Consider the following 17,849-nt stretch of genomic DNA (forward strand, 5'->3'; position numbering starts at 1 on the left):
ATGTCAGGCAGGTGAAACAGCATGTGTGAAGTTCTGAAGCATATTCGGGAATCAGAGGAATGCCAGGGTGGTGAGAGTGTGTTATTGATTTTGGTCTTTGGACCAATGGAGAGCCATCTGGGAGATATATTTTGAGCAGACATGACATGGTTAGATTTGCATTTTGCAGAGATCACTGTGGTCACTGTATGGAGAAAGGTTTGGGGGAGGGCAAGTGAGAATGATGGGAAAACCAACTAGGGGATTATATGAATATCCCAGACAAGAGACAATGGCGTATTGGACAAGGGGCAGGTAGTGAAGCTGGAGAGAGGCGGAAAGATTGACGAGATCTTTAGAAGGTAGAGGGGCGTAGAATTTGGTGAGAGAGGGACCATGGTAGGAGAAACAATCTAAGATAAACTTTAGATTTCCTGCTGAGAGATCTAGGTGGATGATGGTGCTTATTGCGGAGATAGGGAATTATTGGAAGGGAATCAGTCGAGTGACTAGGTGCAAAGAGCTTGATTTGGGGCATGAGTTTGATATTTCAAGAATATGTATGGGGTTCCCTTGATTAGATCCAAGCACAGAGGCTCAGTAGGCAAATGGACGTGGGTCTTACTAGGAGATATAAAAGATTACAGACTGTGTGGGCATAGATGAGCTCATGCAGAGAGGGAGTGCAGCATGAGATGAGAAGAGGCAAGGACAGGGCTTGACTAATGGTCCAGGAAAAAGCATGGCTGCAGAGGAGACTAGGAAAGTGGAAACCTGAAAGAAGTCAGGTTTCTCTTAATTTCCTTCTCTCATACTGCATTGATTTGGCTCTAGAGTTAAATCAGAGACACATTGAATTTCGAGTCTTTGGTTAGAGCTTCAAAATTTAAAAGGTTATTGCACATGTTTTTTTTTTTTTTTAACCAAATGGAGATATAATTGACATATAACATTGCGTAAATTGAAGGTATACAACATAGTGACTTGATGCATTTATATTGTGGCACGATTGCCATTGGAGTGTTAGCTAACACCTCTGTTATGCCACATAATGATCATTTCTTCTGGGGCTGGTAGCAATTAAGCTCTAGTTTATAAGAAAGTTTAATATTTATAATACAGTGTTATTGTCTATAATCACCATACTATGTGTTAGATTTCTAAGACTTATTCGTGTACTGGTTGTCTTAAACATCTCTCCTGTTCCCCCTTCCCTGGCCTCTGTTAACTACCACTCTACTCTCTGTTCTTTTGAGTTTGTTTTTTCAGATTCCACATATAAGAGATATGATATCGTATTTTTCTTTGTCTGACTTATTTCACTTAGCCTAATGCCCTCAAGGTCTACTCATGTTGTTGCAAATGGCAGGATTCTTTCTCATGATGTTCCATTGTTGCATATCTTTTCTATTGTCTTTCTTACTGGAAGAGTTTGGTGGGAAATTTTACAAATTAAGGTTCTGTTATTTAGTATTATATCTTCATCTCTTTCCCTAAATCTTTATCTATATCTATCTCATCTATATCTATACACCATTTGTTATATTGTATTTTAAAGCTGGGGAAGAAAGTACTTATAGATACATATGAAGCAAATAGTGAGGCTAGGACCTCTGCTGAATCTGGATTGTTCAAGAAGGATGTGTGACTTTCATGTGATAAAACTAGGGCTTGCAATTTTAATAGGACATCTGTATCAGTGCAGTGAAAGAGAGAGACATTGAGCAAAAGCTGAAGCAAGTGATGAACGAATGGGACAGCAAAACATTTACATTTGGCAGCTTTAAATCCCGTGGAGAGCTCCTCTTACGGGGAGACAGCACCTCGGAAATCATCGCCAGCATGGAGGACAGCCTGATGGTGCTAGGTTCCCTGCTGAGCAACAGGTAGGAAGTCCGTCCATCTTTCCCCTGAGATCTGGGAACCATCGTCACAAACATTTTAAGGGAAATTCATATTAAACAATGCAGCAATGGCCCCCATACAGTTTATTTGACATTAAAAATCCTTGTTTTAATGTTAGCCCTTGGCCCAGCGTGTGTAATGCTGTTTTTATTTCATTATCCTCCACTTGTGGGATGTGTCTGAGACCGTCAACTGGACAAAATAATGCAACACGTAATTAGCCACTTGGATCTTGTGGAACATTTCAGCTTTGCAGCTGACAAGCCTCACCGCACAGCTGACAGCTTGACGGGCTCGGAGTCCAGGGGAAATTAGGCTGAGCTTCAGAATAATCGTTCTACTTGGGAAATCGTGCCAACATCTGTGGACTAGAAACTCTTGGTTGTATACATACTCTAATGAGATGACAGATTAAGATAGAGAATGAATTTAATTCGTAAAGAGAAGTAAAACGGCACAGACCGATACGAGCCTAACACTTCTGTTTGACAGTTAACCACAAAACCATCACGCTTTGCACACACACGCCTTAGACTCATGAACTTAACATTTCCTTGGTTCATTGCTTCCCTTTGCCCTTCCTGAAATAATTTTTTGTTCGCCAGGATCTTCTCAAATATATGGTAATTGTGTAGCACGTGAGTATCATTGAGATAGGAGTTTACTGCATCCTGTCTTTCATATGTCAGTCTCTTCTGTGTGTAATGTATATTACAGCCTCCTAAATGCTGACCATATTTTTCATTTTAGGTACAATATGCCTTTCAAGGCCCAGATTCAAAAATGGGTGCAGTACCTTTCCAACTCAACAGACATCATCGAGAACTGGATGATGGTGCAGAACTTGTGGATTTACTTAGAGGCTGTCTTTGTGGGAGGAGACATTGCTAAGCAGCTTCCCAAGGTTTCAGAATTTTCCTTTTGGTTTCATCAGGGTTTTAACCCAGAGAATTATCTAATAACTTTAAAAATGCAATAACATTTCAACTTCTCTTGAGCCACATACTCCCTAATGTTATTGTTGTCACTGTTGAACTGCTTTATAAGGAGAGAGCAGTTGTGGAAAAGTAAGGGTGTGAATGCTATGAAACCGTGAAGTTTTGTAGGAAACAGAGGGTTAAGCAAAAAAAGAAATGCCTGCATAATTGATACACTTCAGGTAATTTGAAAGTAGAATTTGGAACAGTGTAGAATTATGGAGTAGTTATCTCAACAATGGTAGGATAATTTGTTCTGTTACTACTGACAGTTTAAAACAACTCACGGTATATAATTCACCCAATTATATCTGTACTGGAAAACTGGGGGTGGGGATGGAAACAGACAGAAAAAAGAAGCTCCAGAACAAAAAGGCCTTCTCAAGATTGTGGAGCATGTTTTTTCTCATCAAATTTAATCATCTTAGGGGGAATATGGAGGGTAGTATTTTGAAATTTTTATAAAAAAACATTTTTTACAAAATCAAGGATTCCTATTCAATGACCTTAAATCATCTGCAGAATTATAATGTTTAAATGATACATTTGAGTTTTAGAATCACGGTTATGANAGGACAGATCTGTTAGCCAATGCATTTATTACCTACCAGGGAAATGTATCCACACGCTGAAATTTTAAGTATTTATTTGTTTATTTCTGCTTTCATACTTGGGCATGTTTTTCTGCTTGCTGGGTGGTGGAGAATCTCAAATTGGGGCCTATTAGCGGCAACATTCACATTCAATATTGAAGGAGCTGAGTGAGGTGTCATGCTCTCATATTTGATAGTACATGCTTATCGGTAAACTATAGAAAGTTCTAGGGAAGAATGGAAACCTTATTTTTACTCTCACAAAGTGGTCTGTGCATTTTCAATTTTTTTTCTGAAAAGAATCTATGTTTAAACATTAAATATATATATACTGTAATTAGTTTTTGTATCTTATCTTTAAATGTTTTCTTTTCTAGATATACAAACAATTCAGTGCTCAGTGTAGAAAACTTGAAAAACATAAGATTCACTTCATTTAGAGATAACTGGCAAAAACACTTGGGAGTGCTTTTCTCTCCCAAGCTGTCTCATATTGTATTTTCGTTTCTGTATCTGTCTTCTGCTTTTGGTTAACATAATGGGGGGACCTTATTTAAGAAAGGGGGTGGGATGGTGCAAAAGGAGAATCGAAATAGAACACGTGTGACATTCAGGCATGTAGAGTTGGGATATCCAGACTGGGGAGAAATCTGGCCTCAGCAGAAGGTATGTGAGATGAGCTTTCCTTGAGATCACAGACGTGTCCAAGTGGGCTTTGTTACCTCGTTCTTGTAGGAAGCCAAGCGCTTTTCCAATATCGATAAATCTTGGGTGAAGATTATGACTCGGGCTCATGAAATGCCAAATGTGGTACAGTGTTGTGTTGGAGATGAGACCATGGGGCAGCTGTTACCACACTTGCTGGACCAGTTGGAAATGTGCCAGAAATCCCTCACTGGGTAAGTCTACTGGTTCAGGGAAGGCTCCCTTAGCGTCCTAGAGATGAAAAAGACCAGAGGGACTAGACAGCATTAGCCATATTGATTTTCTTTTGCTATAACGTAATTCATGTCTGATGTTGCATAGATAAAACTGGTAGTTCAGAGCGTCATATTATCTCCAAGCCCTTGCTGGATTTGTCTTGATGTTGGAATAATAGGACTCAGGGCTTCTTCCATCACTGGGACGAGGTCTTGCAAACATTCTCATATAGTCCGTGCTTTTTAAAATGGATACAGCTACTTTTCTGATTGTCTTTTTGGATAAGCATCTGAAGAGTCAAAATATTTCATTATATGCAACCAAGAACAATATGCACAGTGTAATGTACACAAGTAGTCAAGATTATTTAGAAATGAGAGCCTCATATATCTAGCAGTGTACACACACACACACCACACACACACACACACACACACACACTTATGTATAGGAGGCTGGGTGAATTCCAAGAGTAACATATTTTTCTTTTCTTTCCCTTTGGCAAATCAAGATCAAATCATGTAAGCAGAAATATGTTAAATAGTATTAAATATTCCAAAAACAGTTAACTATACATGGTTTTCTGTATTTTTATTTTTATTAAAGTATCATTGACATACAACATTACACTAGTTTCAAGTATACAATATAGTGATTTGAGATTTGTATATATTGCAAAATGATGACCACCGTAAGTCTAGTTAACATCCATTGCCAATGCATAGTTACAACTTACTTTTCTTAATGGGAAATTTCAAGATCTACTTTCTTAGCAGCTTTCAAATATGAAATAGAGTATTATCAACTATAATTACCATACTGTCAAATATATCCGCATGACTTATTTATTTTATAGCTGGAACATACATGGTTTTAAATATCTCTTCTTTTTAAAAATTTTTTTCATTACTTTTTATTTTAAGGAGAGAGAGAGACATGTTGAGGGGAGAGGGATGGAGGGGGGAGAGAGAGAGAGAGAGAGACAATCCCAAGCAAACTCCACATTCAGCACAGATCCTCATGGGGGGGGTCAATCCCATAATCCTGGGATCATGACCTGAGATAAAATCAAGAGTTGGCTGCTCAATCGACTGAGCTACCCAGGTGTTCCTAAATATCTCTCCTTCTAATCTTCTTAGAGTAGTCAGTATGCATGGAGAAATTTAGGATAAACTATTGGCTATGTATTGGTCAGAGTTCTCTGAGAAACAGAATCAGTAGGGTGCATACACACATGGTTGGGGGTGGAGAGAGAGAGTGAGGGACTGAGGGAGAGAGATATGATTGAGGAGGCTGACAGGTTCTCTCTCTGTCTCTCTCTATACCTCCCCTATGTTCTCTCTCTCTCACAAAGTAAATAAACATTAAAAAGGTTTTTGTTTTTGTTTTTTTTAATGGTTTTATTTATTTTAATTTTTTGAAATTTATTTCTAGGAGAGAGAGAGAGAGAGAGAGACAGTGTGAGCAGGGGAGGGTCAGAGAGAGAGGGAGTCACAGACTGAAACAGGCTCCAGGCTCTGAGCTGGTAGTCAGCACAGAGCCCGGCGTGGGGCTCGAACCCACGAGCCTCGAGATCATGACCCAAGCGAAAGTCGGACACTTAACCGACTAAGCCACCCAGGCGCCCCTAAAAAGTTTTTTTATTTGAAAAGAAAAAAAAGAAGAATTTTTGTTTTCAAATGGTTGATGCCATGCCATTCTTTTTAACTATAATGATTTTTTTTTATGTTTTATTTTATTTCATTATTTATTCTGAGTCAGAGACAGATGAGTGGGGGAGGGGCAGAGAGAGAGGAGGAGAGAGAATCCCAAGCAGGTGCCATGCTGTCAGCACAGAGCCAGACGTGGGGCTTGAACTCACGAAACTGTAAGATCGTGACCTGAGCTGAAGCCAAGAGTTGAACGCTTACCTGACTGAGCCACCCAGGCGCCCCCTAACCATAATGATTCTTTAGCATGACCAGCTGTGTAGTGGTCACCTCCGAAGGTTCTTGGATAGAGACCTGGCTTGATGGGCATGCTGTCTCCCACCAGACTTGGGCCAGAGAGAAGGATGAAAGGGATTAGAAGTGCTCCACACTCGCAGGGCTCCCTTCACAATGGAAAGGCTGAGGGGCATGAATCACCGGGACATCATGCAGGGCTCCGTTACCCTTGAGAAACTTGCTAAGGAGTCATATCACTGGTCTCCCTGCAGCTGGTGTGTTACTCTTCTTTGCTTCCTCCTGTCCCATCCGCCACTATAGATAACACTCAGGTACACCCACATACCCCTCTTTTTCTCTTCTCTTTTTCATCCCTTTTTATCATGCTCTACTGTATCACTCTACTCTTTGATGTTATTTTATAACTCCTGAGAGGAAAAAGGCTGCCCTAAAATTATTCACAGGTTTTACTGAGCTTTTCTTGGCTTTTGATTCCGTTATCAAGAGGTTATAGGTCAAGGTGTGTAGTGCAGGTATAAACACTGAGTACTAATGTTTACACAAAACTAACACTCTCTCCAGCTGCTGAGGATGTGCATCAGTAGGAATGGATTTCATAGGGGTTGGGAATAAATTGTCTTGTCTACTCTGTCTCACAGATTTGGTTGTCACATTCCACATGCCTCCTTTTATACTTGAACTAGAAAGACAACATTACCTCATTCATCATCAGCATTAGACTAGTCTTACTGTGAAGGGTGCAATAAGTAAGGGGGAATAAAAAATAAGAATTTTTATTCTTGCTGATAAGACTAAGGAATAAGGCGGGGGGGCATCTGAGTGGCTCGGTTAGTTGAGCATCCAACTCTTTTTTTTGTTTGTTTTTGTTTTTGTTTTTTTCTTAAACAGTTTGCTGTCAAGTTGGTTTACATATAACACCCAGCGCTCATCCCAACAAGTGCCCTCCTTCATGCCCATCACCCCCCTTCCCTTCCCCCCCACCCCCATCAGCCCTCAGTTTGTTCTCAGTATTCAAGTGTCTCATGGTTTGCCCATATGGTTTTTATCCTTTCTCTTGTTGATTGATGTATCACATTGATTGATTGACAAATATTGAACCACCTTTTTGTAGAGAAGTTTTGCATCCATGTTCTTCATGATTTGACCACTATACTTTTTTTTCCCTCTCTTAATATTTTTTTATAGTTTATTGTCAAGTTGGCTTCCATATAACACCCAGTGCTCATCCCCACAAGTGCCCTCCTCCATGCCCATCACCCCCTTCCCCTCTCCCCCACCCCGCTCAGCCCTCAGTTTGTTCTCAGCGTTCAAGAGTCTCTCATGGTTTGCCTCCCTCCCTCTCCCCAACTATTTTTCCCTTTCCCCTCTCCCATGGTCCTTTGTTAAGTTTCTCCTGTTATACCCCTGATTTCTCTTCACTTCACTTTTTATAAATGATATTCCACCCTTTTACTTCAATCTGCATGTGTTTTCAGGTCTTAAACAAGTCTATTGTAGGCAGCATATAGATGGGTCTTGCTTTGTTATTCTACATACTGAGGCTTTTGATGGTAGCATATAGTCTGTTTACATTCAAATTAATTATTGATACATATGTACTTATTGTTATTTTGTTATTTGTTTTATTTTGTTTTTATTTTTGTAGTTCTTTATTGTTCTTCTCTTGCTCTTGCTCATGGCTTGTTGTCTTTCTTGATGGATATACCTTGATTCCTTTCTCTTTGTTCTTTGCATATGTTTTACTGGAATTTAGTTTGTGGTTACCATTAAATATTTAACATACACTTAAGTTTGAACATTCTAAAAGCACTCAATTTTTACTCTTCTCCCATTTACATTTTATTTTATTTTATTTTTTTTACAAATAGTTTATTGTCAAGTTGGATTCCATATAACACCCAGTGCTCATCCCCACAAGTGCCCTCCTCCATGCTCATCTCTCCCCTTCCTCCCTCACACCCATCAGTCTTCAGTTTGTTCTCCGCATTCAAGAGTCTCTCATGGTTTGCCCCTCTTCCTCTCCCCCACTATTTCGCCCCTTCTTCTCCCCCATGGTCCTCCGTTAAGTTCCTCCTAATCCTCCTATACGTGCAAACATATGGTATTTGTCCTTCTCTGCCTGACTTATTTTGAGTGCCCAACTCTTGATTTGGGCTCAGGTCACGGTCTCACGGTTTGTGAGATTGAGTCCCTCGTTGGACTCTGTGCTGATAGCATGGAGCCTGCTTGGGATTCGCTCTCTCTCCCTCTCTCTGCCTGCCTCTCCCCCACTCACAAACTCTCTCTCAAAATAAATAAACATTAAAGAAAAGAACAAGGAATTCTTTATTCTCAATAAAGAATAAAGATCTAGCTTCTACAAATAAGATGGATTAGGATATTTAAAGTGAGCCTATTTAAAGTAAGGAAAGTAAAAAGCTAAAAACAAACAACACAAAACACTATGAGCACAGGGGCGCCTGGGGGGCTCAGTTGGTTAAGCATCCAACTTTGACTCAGGTCATGATGTCAAGGTTTGTGACTTCAAGCCCTGCGTCAGGCCCTGTGCTGACATCTCAGAGCCTGGAGCCTGCTTCAGAATCTGTCACTGTGTCTCTCTGTCCCTCTCCTGCTCATGCTCTCTCTCTCTCTCTCTCAAAAATAAATAAATGTTAAAAAACCAAATAAAACTATGAGCATAAAAAGTCGAATTTAAGAAAATGAGGGAGATGTAAACAGAAACTCTTTGGGCAGCCTTATCCTGCCCCCTCTTTGAGGCCAGATTTTGTACTTTTTCACATGCCCAAAGTGAGCGAATCCAAATTGCCAAAGCAATAGTTTGTAGTGTGTATTTTCCTGAGTGTTCCACGCGACTTCAGGAGGAAGATTACACCACATACAGAAAGCCCATCCATTTCTGTCACTTTAGAGGTGCCATTTCCACCAGGAGCACCTCTCTTAGCATAGTCTACCCTTCTGTTTCCTTCCTTTCTTTGCCTCTTTCAGCCTCTGAAGAAAGTCCTGTCTTTTGTCTGAAGGAATTTAGCTATTGCCCTCAAGCTGGGCACCCCACTCACCAAAACACAAGTCCAGCAGTTGACTAAATATGGATGGCCAAGCGTCCCCCATGCTTCTTCAGGGCACTGGCTGGCTCCAGCTTCTGGTCCATGACCTTCCTATAAAAAGAATCTGCTTCTATGAAATAAAACTATTTCCCTCATGATTTTACACAGGAAGCAAGTAACAATACACATGACAAGGAAGGAATAGAACTTTTTAAGAAAGACAGCACTTAAAAAGGTTTTCTGGTAAGGTTTCAAAAAGAAATTACATTGAAAACGGTAATACTTATATTGAAGAAAATGAAGGTACAGAGGCATTAATATGAAAATAACAGGGGCACCTGGGTGGCTCAGTCAGTTAAGTGGCCGTCTTCAGCTCAGGTCATGATCTCATGGTCCATGAATTTGAGCCCCACATTGGGCTCTGTGCTGACAGCTCAGAGCCTGGAGCCTGCTTCAGATTCTGTGTCTCCCTCTCTTTCTGCCCCTGCCCCAATCATGCTCTGTCTCTCTTGCTTCCAAAAATAAATACACATAAGAAAAAATAAAAAAGAAAATAACAGGAAAAATATATCCGTAACACAAAGAAACACCAAAAGTAAAGCAAATATAGAAACAAAAGCACAGTTGAAAATTCCCCAAGTTTCAGTAGTTTCTGGAGGCAGAGAATAGTGCCAGGGCCCCTTCACAGTATATTCAGAGCTGGATTTTGCTTTCTGCTTTGGTAATGGATTCAACGCATTTTTTAAGATGCAATTCCAAGAATGAGATGCAGCCTTTAGCTGACACAGCACTGTACTTACAAACGAGACCAACCCCCTTCAAAACTCCCTGAGTGTGATTGCTCCTGTCCTCCACCAAGAAAGTACAAGCTTTTCCAGATTAACTCAAGTGTATGCATTACACTTGCGAAAGATGAAGAAACTCTGCTATCAATTCTGGAAAAAATATTTGTTTTTCATCCGAATATGGAATGCCACTTGGCAAGATTCGTAAGAACCACAGAACAAAAACACTGAACGGTATGTGGGAAAATTCGATTGTCTCACAATCCTTCCCCCTTCTCGTCATCCAGATGAGTTTATTTCTCGAAGGAGCTGCTTTGTGTGTGTTTATTAAGTTTCTCTTCCTCTCCACTTAGGTACTTGGAGAAAAAACGTCTTTGCTTTCCTCGGTTCTTCTTTGTCTCGGACCCCGCCCTTCTGGAGATCCTGGGGCAGGCATCAGACACACACACTATACAAGCCCACTTGCTGAACGTGTTTGACAACATCAAAACTGTCAAGTTCCATGAAAAGGTTTGCCTAATTCTAATCGCTGGCCAGCAATTGCCATATCTTAACCTTCCACCGCCTTTATGAAATAGCTCTCTGCTACTGTGTTTGCAAAGGGTTACTCCCAGATAGTGGTTAAAAACAAACTTTTGGGCCCAATTTGCCTTTGGAATTATGTGATTCCTTACAATCCAAAGTGTAAATTTGAGTAACAGTTTAAATATGATTAGGGATGCATTGGGTGTAGCATTCATGGTTTTATATGCCAAGTTAGCTTTTGCGAGATTCAACAAAACAAAGAAACCAACTGCTCAGAAAATAGTCCCTTGAAACAGAATCGCTGCAGTGATTTGATTGTTTTAATCAGGTTTCAGAAGTATTTGGCATGACCGTCTTCCCTGTTTCTCATCATGCTTGATTGAAACCTTTTTTTTTAAACACTCCTTACAAGTTTCTAGAATCATGGAGTTGTGGGGGACCCAGGAGAAGCCAGTCAACATAAGGGAGATTGCATTTGCACAGCAGCGAGAAGATACTTCCTGATCCATCTCTTCATCCCAAATTCCCTGGGAAAGGGGCCTTTCCGTTCTGACAGTGTGTTCGGTCATCATCTGAGGCTTCCTGGAAACCCTTAGTGCCATTCACGTATTCATCCTAGTGTGCTTCTGTTCAGCCACTTCTGCGTGCTTACCTCAAGGACGTGGACACTTCCGGGATCGCACTTGGGTTGGGTCTATCTAGGGTGCAGCTGGTGCAGTGGTGGAGTTACTTCATTGGAAGCAATCAAAAGCCAGTCACTTAAGTTCATGTCCCTGGCTTTGAGTCAAGCATGGGGCCAGTCCCAGGGTCCCAGGAAAGAATTTATCATTATACTGAAGTCGTTTTTATGCCGTGCAACATTCATGAGAAATCTGGCCATTTGATGGTTGATAATTCTTGCCTCGCTGTGCTAGTACTGTGCACAGATACTGTGGGAGTGCTGTCAGGGAGCCGTAGCCTGGTATAAGGCTATCAGGGAGGGCTTCCCGCAGGACAGTATGGTACTTGAAGTGATATTTTGAAGGTAAGTGAAATCTAGCCAGGCAGGTGGAGAAGGGGTGTGTGATCCGGTCAGAAGGAGAGGCAGGTGCAAAGGTCTGAAAGGTGTGGGCAGCCTGGGGGGTCAAGAGTGTGGCCATGTGAGGCATTGGATCGGTTTCCTAGGGCTGCTGGATTGACAACAGAAATTTCTTCTCCCACCATTCTGGAAGCTAGAAGCCTGCACTATGACTCCAGCAGACTTGGTTCTTGCTGGAGGCTCTGAAGGGGGTTCATTCTTTGCGTCTCTCCTAGTTTCCGGTGGCAGTTGGCAACCTGGGATGTACCTTGACATACATATGTCATGTTGGTATCTGCTTTTGTCTTCATTTGATGTTTTCCTTGTGTGTCTGTGTCTCTGTGTCTAAATTTCCTTCCTCTTACAAAAACACTAGTTATTTAATTAGGGTCCACCTTCATCTTAACTTGATGATGTTTACAAAGACCCTATTTCCAAATAAGCTTCCATTCACAGGTGCTGGGCTTAGGACTTTGACATGTATTTTGGGGGTACAAATTTTTTTCTTTTCTTTATTTTTCTGTATTATTCTTTCTTTCTTTCTTTCTTTCTTTCTTTCTTTCTTTCTTTCTTTCTTTCTTTTTAGCTACACATTTTTTTAAATTAATTTTTTTTAACATTTATTTATTTTTGAGAGACAGAGCATGAACAGAGGATGAACAGAGACAGAGGGGAACACAGAATCCGAAGCAGGTTCCAGACTCTGCGCTGTCTGCACAGAACCCAGCATGGGGCTTGAACTCTCAGGCTGCTAGATCATGACCTAAGCTTAACCAACTGAACAGCCCATGTGCCCCTAATTTTTTTTTTAATGTTTATTCTTCAGAGAGAGAGAGAGAGAGAGAATGGGGGAGGGGCAGAGAGAGAGGGAGACAGAATCCAAAGCAGGCTCCAGGCTCTGAGCCGTCAGCACAGAGCTGGATGCGGGGCTTGAACTCGTGAACTTTGAGATCATAACCTGAGCTGAAGTCACATGCTTAACTGATTGAGACACACAGGCACTCCTGGGGGGTACACATTTTAACCCTAATAGGCAGTGATGACAAAGGGAAAAGGGGAAGAAGGAGACATGGAACCCAGTCAGGATGGAAAAGGCTGAGCTGCTACAACTCAGCCTTGATGAAGGAGAAATGGGGAGAGAGGAAAGGAAGACAGTGTGGATTTAGTGGGTCAAAACCATTATTTCTCATAGATCTTCTGGATGTGTGGGTTGAAAGAGGGACTGAATTATGCAGTAAGTTCTTCCTGATGCTTTGCTTACATCCTTCTGCACTAGGACTTCATGGTTCTAGAGTGCAGCTACTCACGGTCTCATTGCACAGTGGGGATCAATTAAACTTCCTCATTTTTAGCTACTATTCATAGCAACTACATCTTAAAATCAACAGCATTGCTTTTTTGTTGGCTTCTCTTGCTATAACATTTCTATAGCCAGGAGCAGATCCGGTTTTTGTGGGTCCTAACTCTGGTGAAGTTATTAATCCACAACTATAGTCAGGACTTGGAAGGGGTCCATGGAAGTGACAGGCTGTGGATCTTCAGTTTCATTAGCTTCTTAGTAGACCTCCTTCTACGACACAGGGGGATTCATTGACACGGTACTAAATTGGAGCCCAAGGAAACAATATTCCACTTACTAAAGAACAATAACGCAACAAACATTGTGTTTACTTGATTGGTTGCCTGATTTCATTGTATGTTATGAACAGCCTGTGAAGTGAATAGGGAAGCAGCAAAGGCATGGTTTTTAATGACTAGTTATGAGCAAGACATTTAGTCTCAGAGATGTGTCCTCTTCCAGTGCGTGGTCTACCAACAGCAGAGCGCCTTTTGAACCTGTCTTTTAGCAAATAGCATGCTATCCTCACGATGCCATGCTGCGTGGAAACTGAGGTGAGAAGACCAGACCAGGAGCTGGGTTTGAATTAGAAAACGTCAGGGAGCCTGGGTGGTTCCGTCGGTGAAGGTCCAACTTCAGCTGAGGTCATGATCTCATGGTTTGTGAGTTCAAACCCCTGCACTGAGTTCTATGCTGTCAGCTCAGCGCAGAGCCCACTTCAGATCCTCTGTCTCCCTCTCTCTCCCCCAATAAATAAATATGTACATACATACATACATAAACAAACATTAAAAAAAAGAAAACGTTATGTGCCACCAGGAGCTTCCGTGGTGAGTGCAATCAGTACAGATGTGGAATTACATGGTAAGGTGTTTGCATTGATCATATTGACCTGGTCATTGCTCATGTTGACTCGACAAGCTTGTGGTGTGGATGACAGGCTCTTACAGTGTCCCATTTCATTTGAGGAAACTAGACGTTTTTCGATCATCATACCTATATTGAGAATTTTCTGTTAGAAAGTCAGTTTTTGCCTTTCAGGTACAGACTGTTTGGAATTGATTTATCCTATTCAAAGCATATCCCCTTTTTGATTTCGTGGGTAGCTTTTTTTTTTTTTTTTGGCTTGAAATTGATTTTGTGTCATATTTTGCCTTTTATTTTATAATCTATAGCTTAACTTCCTTCAGGAGGATAACACTGACAAGAAGGCAGTGGAGGAATTCATTCTTTATGTGACTACAGCATTTTTTTTTTTTTTGGCTACTACTGTAGATCTATGATCGAATTCTGTCAATCTCTTCTCGAGAGGGCGAGACGGTTGACTTGGATAAACCTGTGATGGCTGAGGGCAATGTGGAAGTTTGGCTTAATTCTCTCTTGGAGGAATCTCAGTCCTCATTACATCTTGTGATTCGCCAGGCAGCTGCAAATATTCAAGAACCAGGTTTCCAGCTGATTGAATTTCTTTCTTCCTTCCCTGCTCAGGTCAGTGTATTAAATTGGAAAGTATTTTTTACATAATAGTCATATTAGATCTCAGACATTGCCTATTGTAAACGACACAAGTGACTATAGCTTAACTCTGGACCCATATTAAGATTTTCATAAGGATTTCTTAATATAGATAAGCTTGAAGGTTTCAGCTACAGATTATTTGGTTATATATATATGTATAAATATAAATAATATCTTACATATGTGTTTTATAGATACATTTTTTTTATATTTTCTTTAACTTAAAAGGTTTTTTTTTCCTGCTGAATCTCTTTAGTAAATAAATCATAAAAAAGTACTGAGTGCATACTTAGCCAGAAAGACAAGAAATGTATTTCAGCATTAAAATCTACAAACTGATGTTCTCTTAGCCATTAAAATCAGTAAAGATTTGCGGGTATCTACTGCGTGTAAACCCTGCTAGTTTGAGGGAAACCGGTTTAAGCCTGTTATTTCCCTTCTAGTAACTTAAAATCTATCTAGGAAGAAATATGACTTAAACAGTAAATGATTTAAACTTCTAAGGAAAAAAATTGTGGACATATCCCGAGTGTAATTGCCAGGTGAATAGTAGGAATAGTTTCCATCGGTTTCCAAACAATGAATAGAGTTGCTATAACCCAGGATGCCCTTCTATTTGCATAATAATCACCACTATTCACTATATTGTGATTTCTATTTAAATAAATTAATATGCCATCCACACTCGTAAAGCCTTCTTTGTTTCCATAAGGTTGGATTATTAGGAATTCAAATGATATGGACACGGGATTCAGAAGAAGCCCTCAGAAATGCCAAGTTTGATAAAAAAATCATGCAGAAAACCAACCAGTCTTTTCTGGAGCTGTTGAATACATTGATAGGCATCACGACAAAGGATCTGAGTTCCATGGAGCGAGTTAAATACGAGACTCTGATTACTATCCATGTGCACCAAAGAGATATCTTTGATGACCTGGTAAATGCTTTATAAATACTATGGCATCTACAGAAAAGCAAATCCGAGGCACCGTCTGTGTTTACTCACTGGAATTAGTTTGAATGAGTTCAAAGAAAAGGTTAGATTCAGGCAAAGGGTCATCTTCCTGACGAGAACTTGTTTGTCATATTTTCAGCCTTCAACCAAAATTTCAGTCATATTTTGATGGTTTCTGGTTAAGACGTCATTGATCAATTAGACTTTATTTTAATTTCTTTATGTGATCAGCTTGAAAGCTAAACTGCCATGGAACATCCTGGAAAAGCCTTCACTGGGCTTGTGCTCCTGTTAGGTATTAAAGATCACCAGTATGGAAATGATAAGTAACACTGTGCTTTCTCTGAGGCTTTTGGATAAGTCACATCTTTAACAAGCTTTGTTACATTTTACATCATTGGTTGCAAATGGCCTTTCCTAATACGGCTGGCTGGTGACATTCAGGTGCCATGCAGATTTTTGCCTTTCAAGAGAAAGCAGAGTAGCAAAGGCAGTTTAGGAGTTACAGAAAATAAGAGATGTGTAAAGAAATGAAATTTATCCTCTGCTACGAAATAGAACATTAGATAAGAGGCAAGAAACTCTTCTCTTAATAATTTTCTGGATCATGTCTCACCCCATTATGTAAAAAAGATTATAAAAGATTGGTTCTGATGTAATGGAGAGAAGAACAGCTTATTCAAGCTATTGTGGTCTAATCTCTCTTAATAGTTAAGCGCACTGTTTGCCTCTCTGAGAAATAAAGGGCTCCGGATAATTTTAGATTTGTTATTTGTCAAAGACAATGATTAAAATGGCTTAAAATTTTGATTAAAAAATTTAGACAAAAGCATTGCTGGTCAATAACCTGCCATTTAGATGTTAGAAATTTTGGTCTGCTGCAAATCCTAGGAAGAAAAATGAATGGATTAACCGCCCCCCCCAACATTGTACTTTGTCATAATCACAAGAGATGTCTTTTTCCTAATGACATTATTTGATTCTATCCTTGTGTGCCAAAACATGTTTTTCATAGGTTGTACTTTATGGTTAGGGCTATGGTTTGGGCATTTATGGGTACGATTTGAGAAGTGAATATCTATTAAAATATGTCATGCTGTTTACATTGGTGGGCAAGGGTTCCTCTTGAATTTTCCTATTCTCGTATCATCTAAAGTGTCCTTTTTGCTGATCCATAAACGAACGGCTTGGATGGTGATGTAGTTGACATCTCCAAACCAGCTGGGCTGTCTTTGCGTTCCATTTACATCCCATTATGATCTACGTGAATGCTAATGTGCATATTTAATAACTGGTTCTCATCTCCGCTTTAACATCTACCTTTTGCATTTCAGTGTCACATGCATATCAAGAGCCCTACAGACTTCGAGTGGCTGAAACAGTGCAGATTTTATTTTAACGAAGATTCCGACAAGATGATGATCCACATCACAGATGTGGCTTTCATATACCAGAATGAATTTTTAGGCTGCACTGACAGGCTTGTCATAACTCCTCTCACAGACAGGTGATGGAAGGGTTCTGTGATTCCACAACCTCTTTCCCTCCGCCCACTCCCCAGCATTTGTATTCTCTGGAGTCGCTCGGGGATTTCTGCTTCTTGTCTCTTTAGGGTTTATAGGCTCTTTGGTATAAAGTGTTTGAAATTCGGTATTTTTAGCTTTACACATGGGTCTTCACATGGGATTTGGGTTTTTGTGATGGAAACACTTTGCTTCCTTTGCCTTCAGTCTTAGGCTATGTTTAAAGGACGTCAGTGGACATCAGATGGCCAAGAAAAGGAATTAATTGCCATTTCAATAGATGCAAATCGCAGTTGGCCTTGAAGGTTGCTTTGGGGACAGTGGCACCTGCTGTTATTAGAGATGATTAAGATGGATTTTTAGCAGGAAAGAAATAGAGTGTCGATATAGGTGAAAAGTGATGAGGAGGACACTGGCCAGGACATCTGGAGTTCTCTGTCGTCCTCTGCTTCTTATGTAGGAACTTGTTAGCCAGAGGCGCCTTGCACCTTCCCTAGACTCAGTTTCCTCATCTATAAGATGAACCAGTTTGTCTCCAAGAGTCAGTCCTCAGTTCATATTCTGTAATTCAGTTAGTCCACTTTGAACTTCGTGGCATCAACTAATTGCATCTGTGCTCCATTCAGGGATGCGCTGCATACTTATTTTGGACAAAATGGCTGAGTGTTAAAATCAGTATTTGGCCTAAGTAGAGGCTGAAGCTGAATATCATTCATTTCCATGGAATGAACCTCTGGTCTGTTAGATGAAAAATATTGTCATACAAGGGACCCTGGGTGGCT

The 17,849-nt window shown here is 40.3% G+C and overlaps 1 protein-coding gene across 1 annotated transcript in view; it reads left to right on the top strand.

Moving 5' to 3' along the window:
• DNAH5 (dynein axonemal heavy chain 5) overlaps positions 1–17,849 on the top strand; it is a 252,750-nt gene that overhangs the window by 110,271 nt on the left and 124,630 nt on the right. The window contains 7 exon segments of the mRNA XM_077749426.1: positions 1,666–1,865; positions 2,635–2,788; positions 4,190–4,353; positions 10,504–10,660; positions 14,347–14,559; positions 15,302–15,526; positions 16,879–17,051. Coding sequence (XP_077605552.1) covers positions 1,666–1,865; positions 2,635–2,788; positions 4,190–4,353; positions 10,504–10,660; positions 14,347–14,559; positions 15,302–15,526; positions 16,879–17,051 — 1,286 coding nt within the window.

This window comes from Crocuta crocuta, unplaced genomic scaffold (assembly GCF_008692635.1).
Source record: "Crocuta crocuta isolate KB4526 unplaced genomic scaffold, BGI_CrCroc_1.0 scaffold89, whole genome shotgun sequence".
NCBI classification, from domain to species: Eukaryota; Metazoa; Chordata; class Mammalia; order Carnivora; family Hyaenidae; genus Crocuta; species Crocuta crocuta.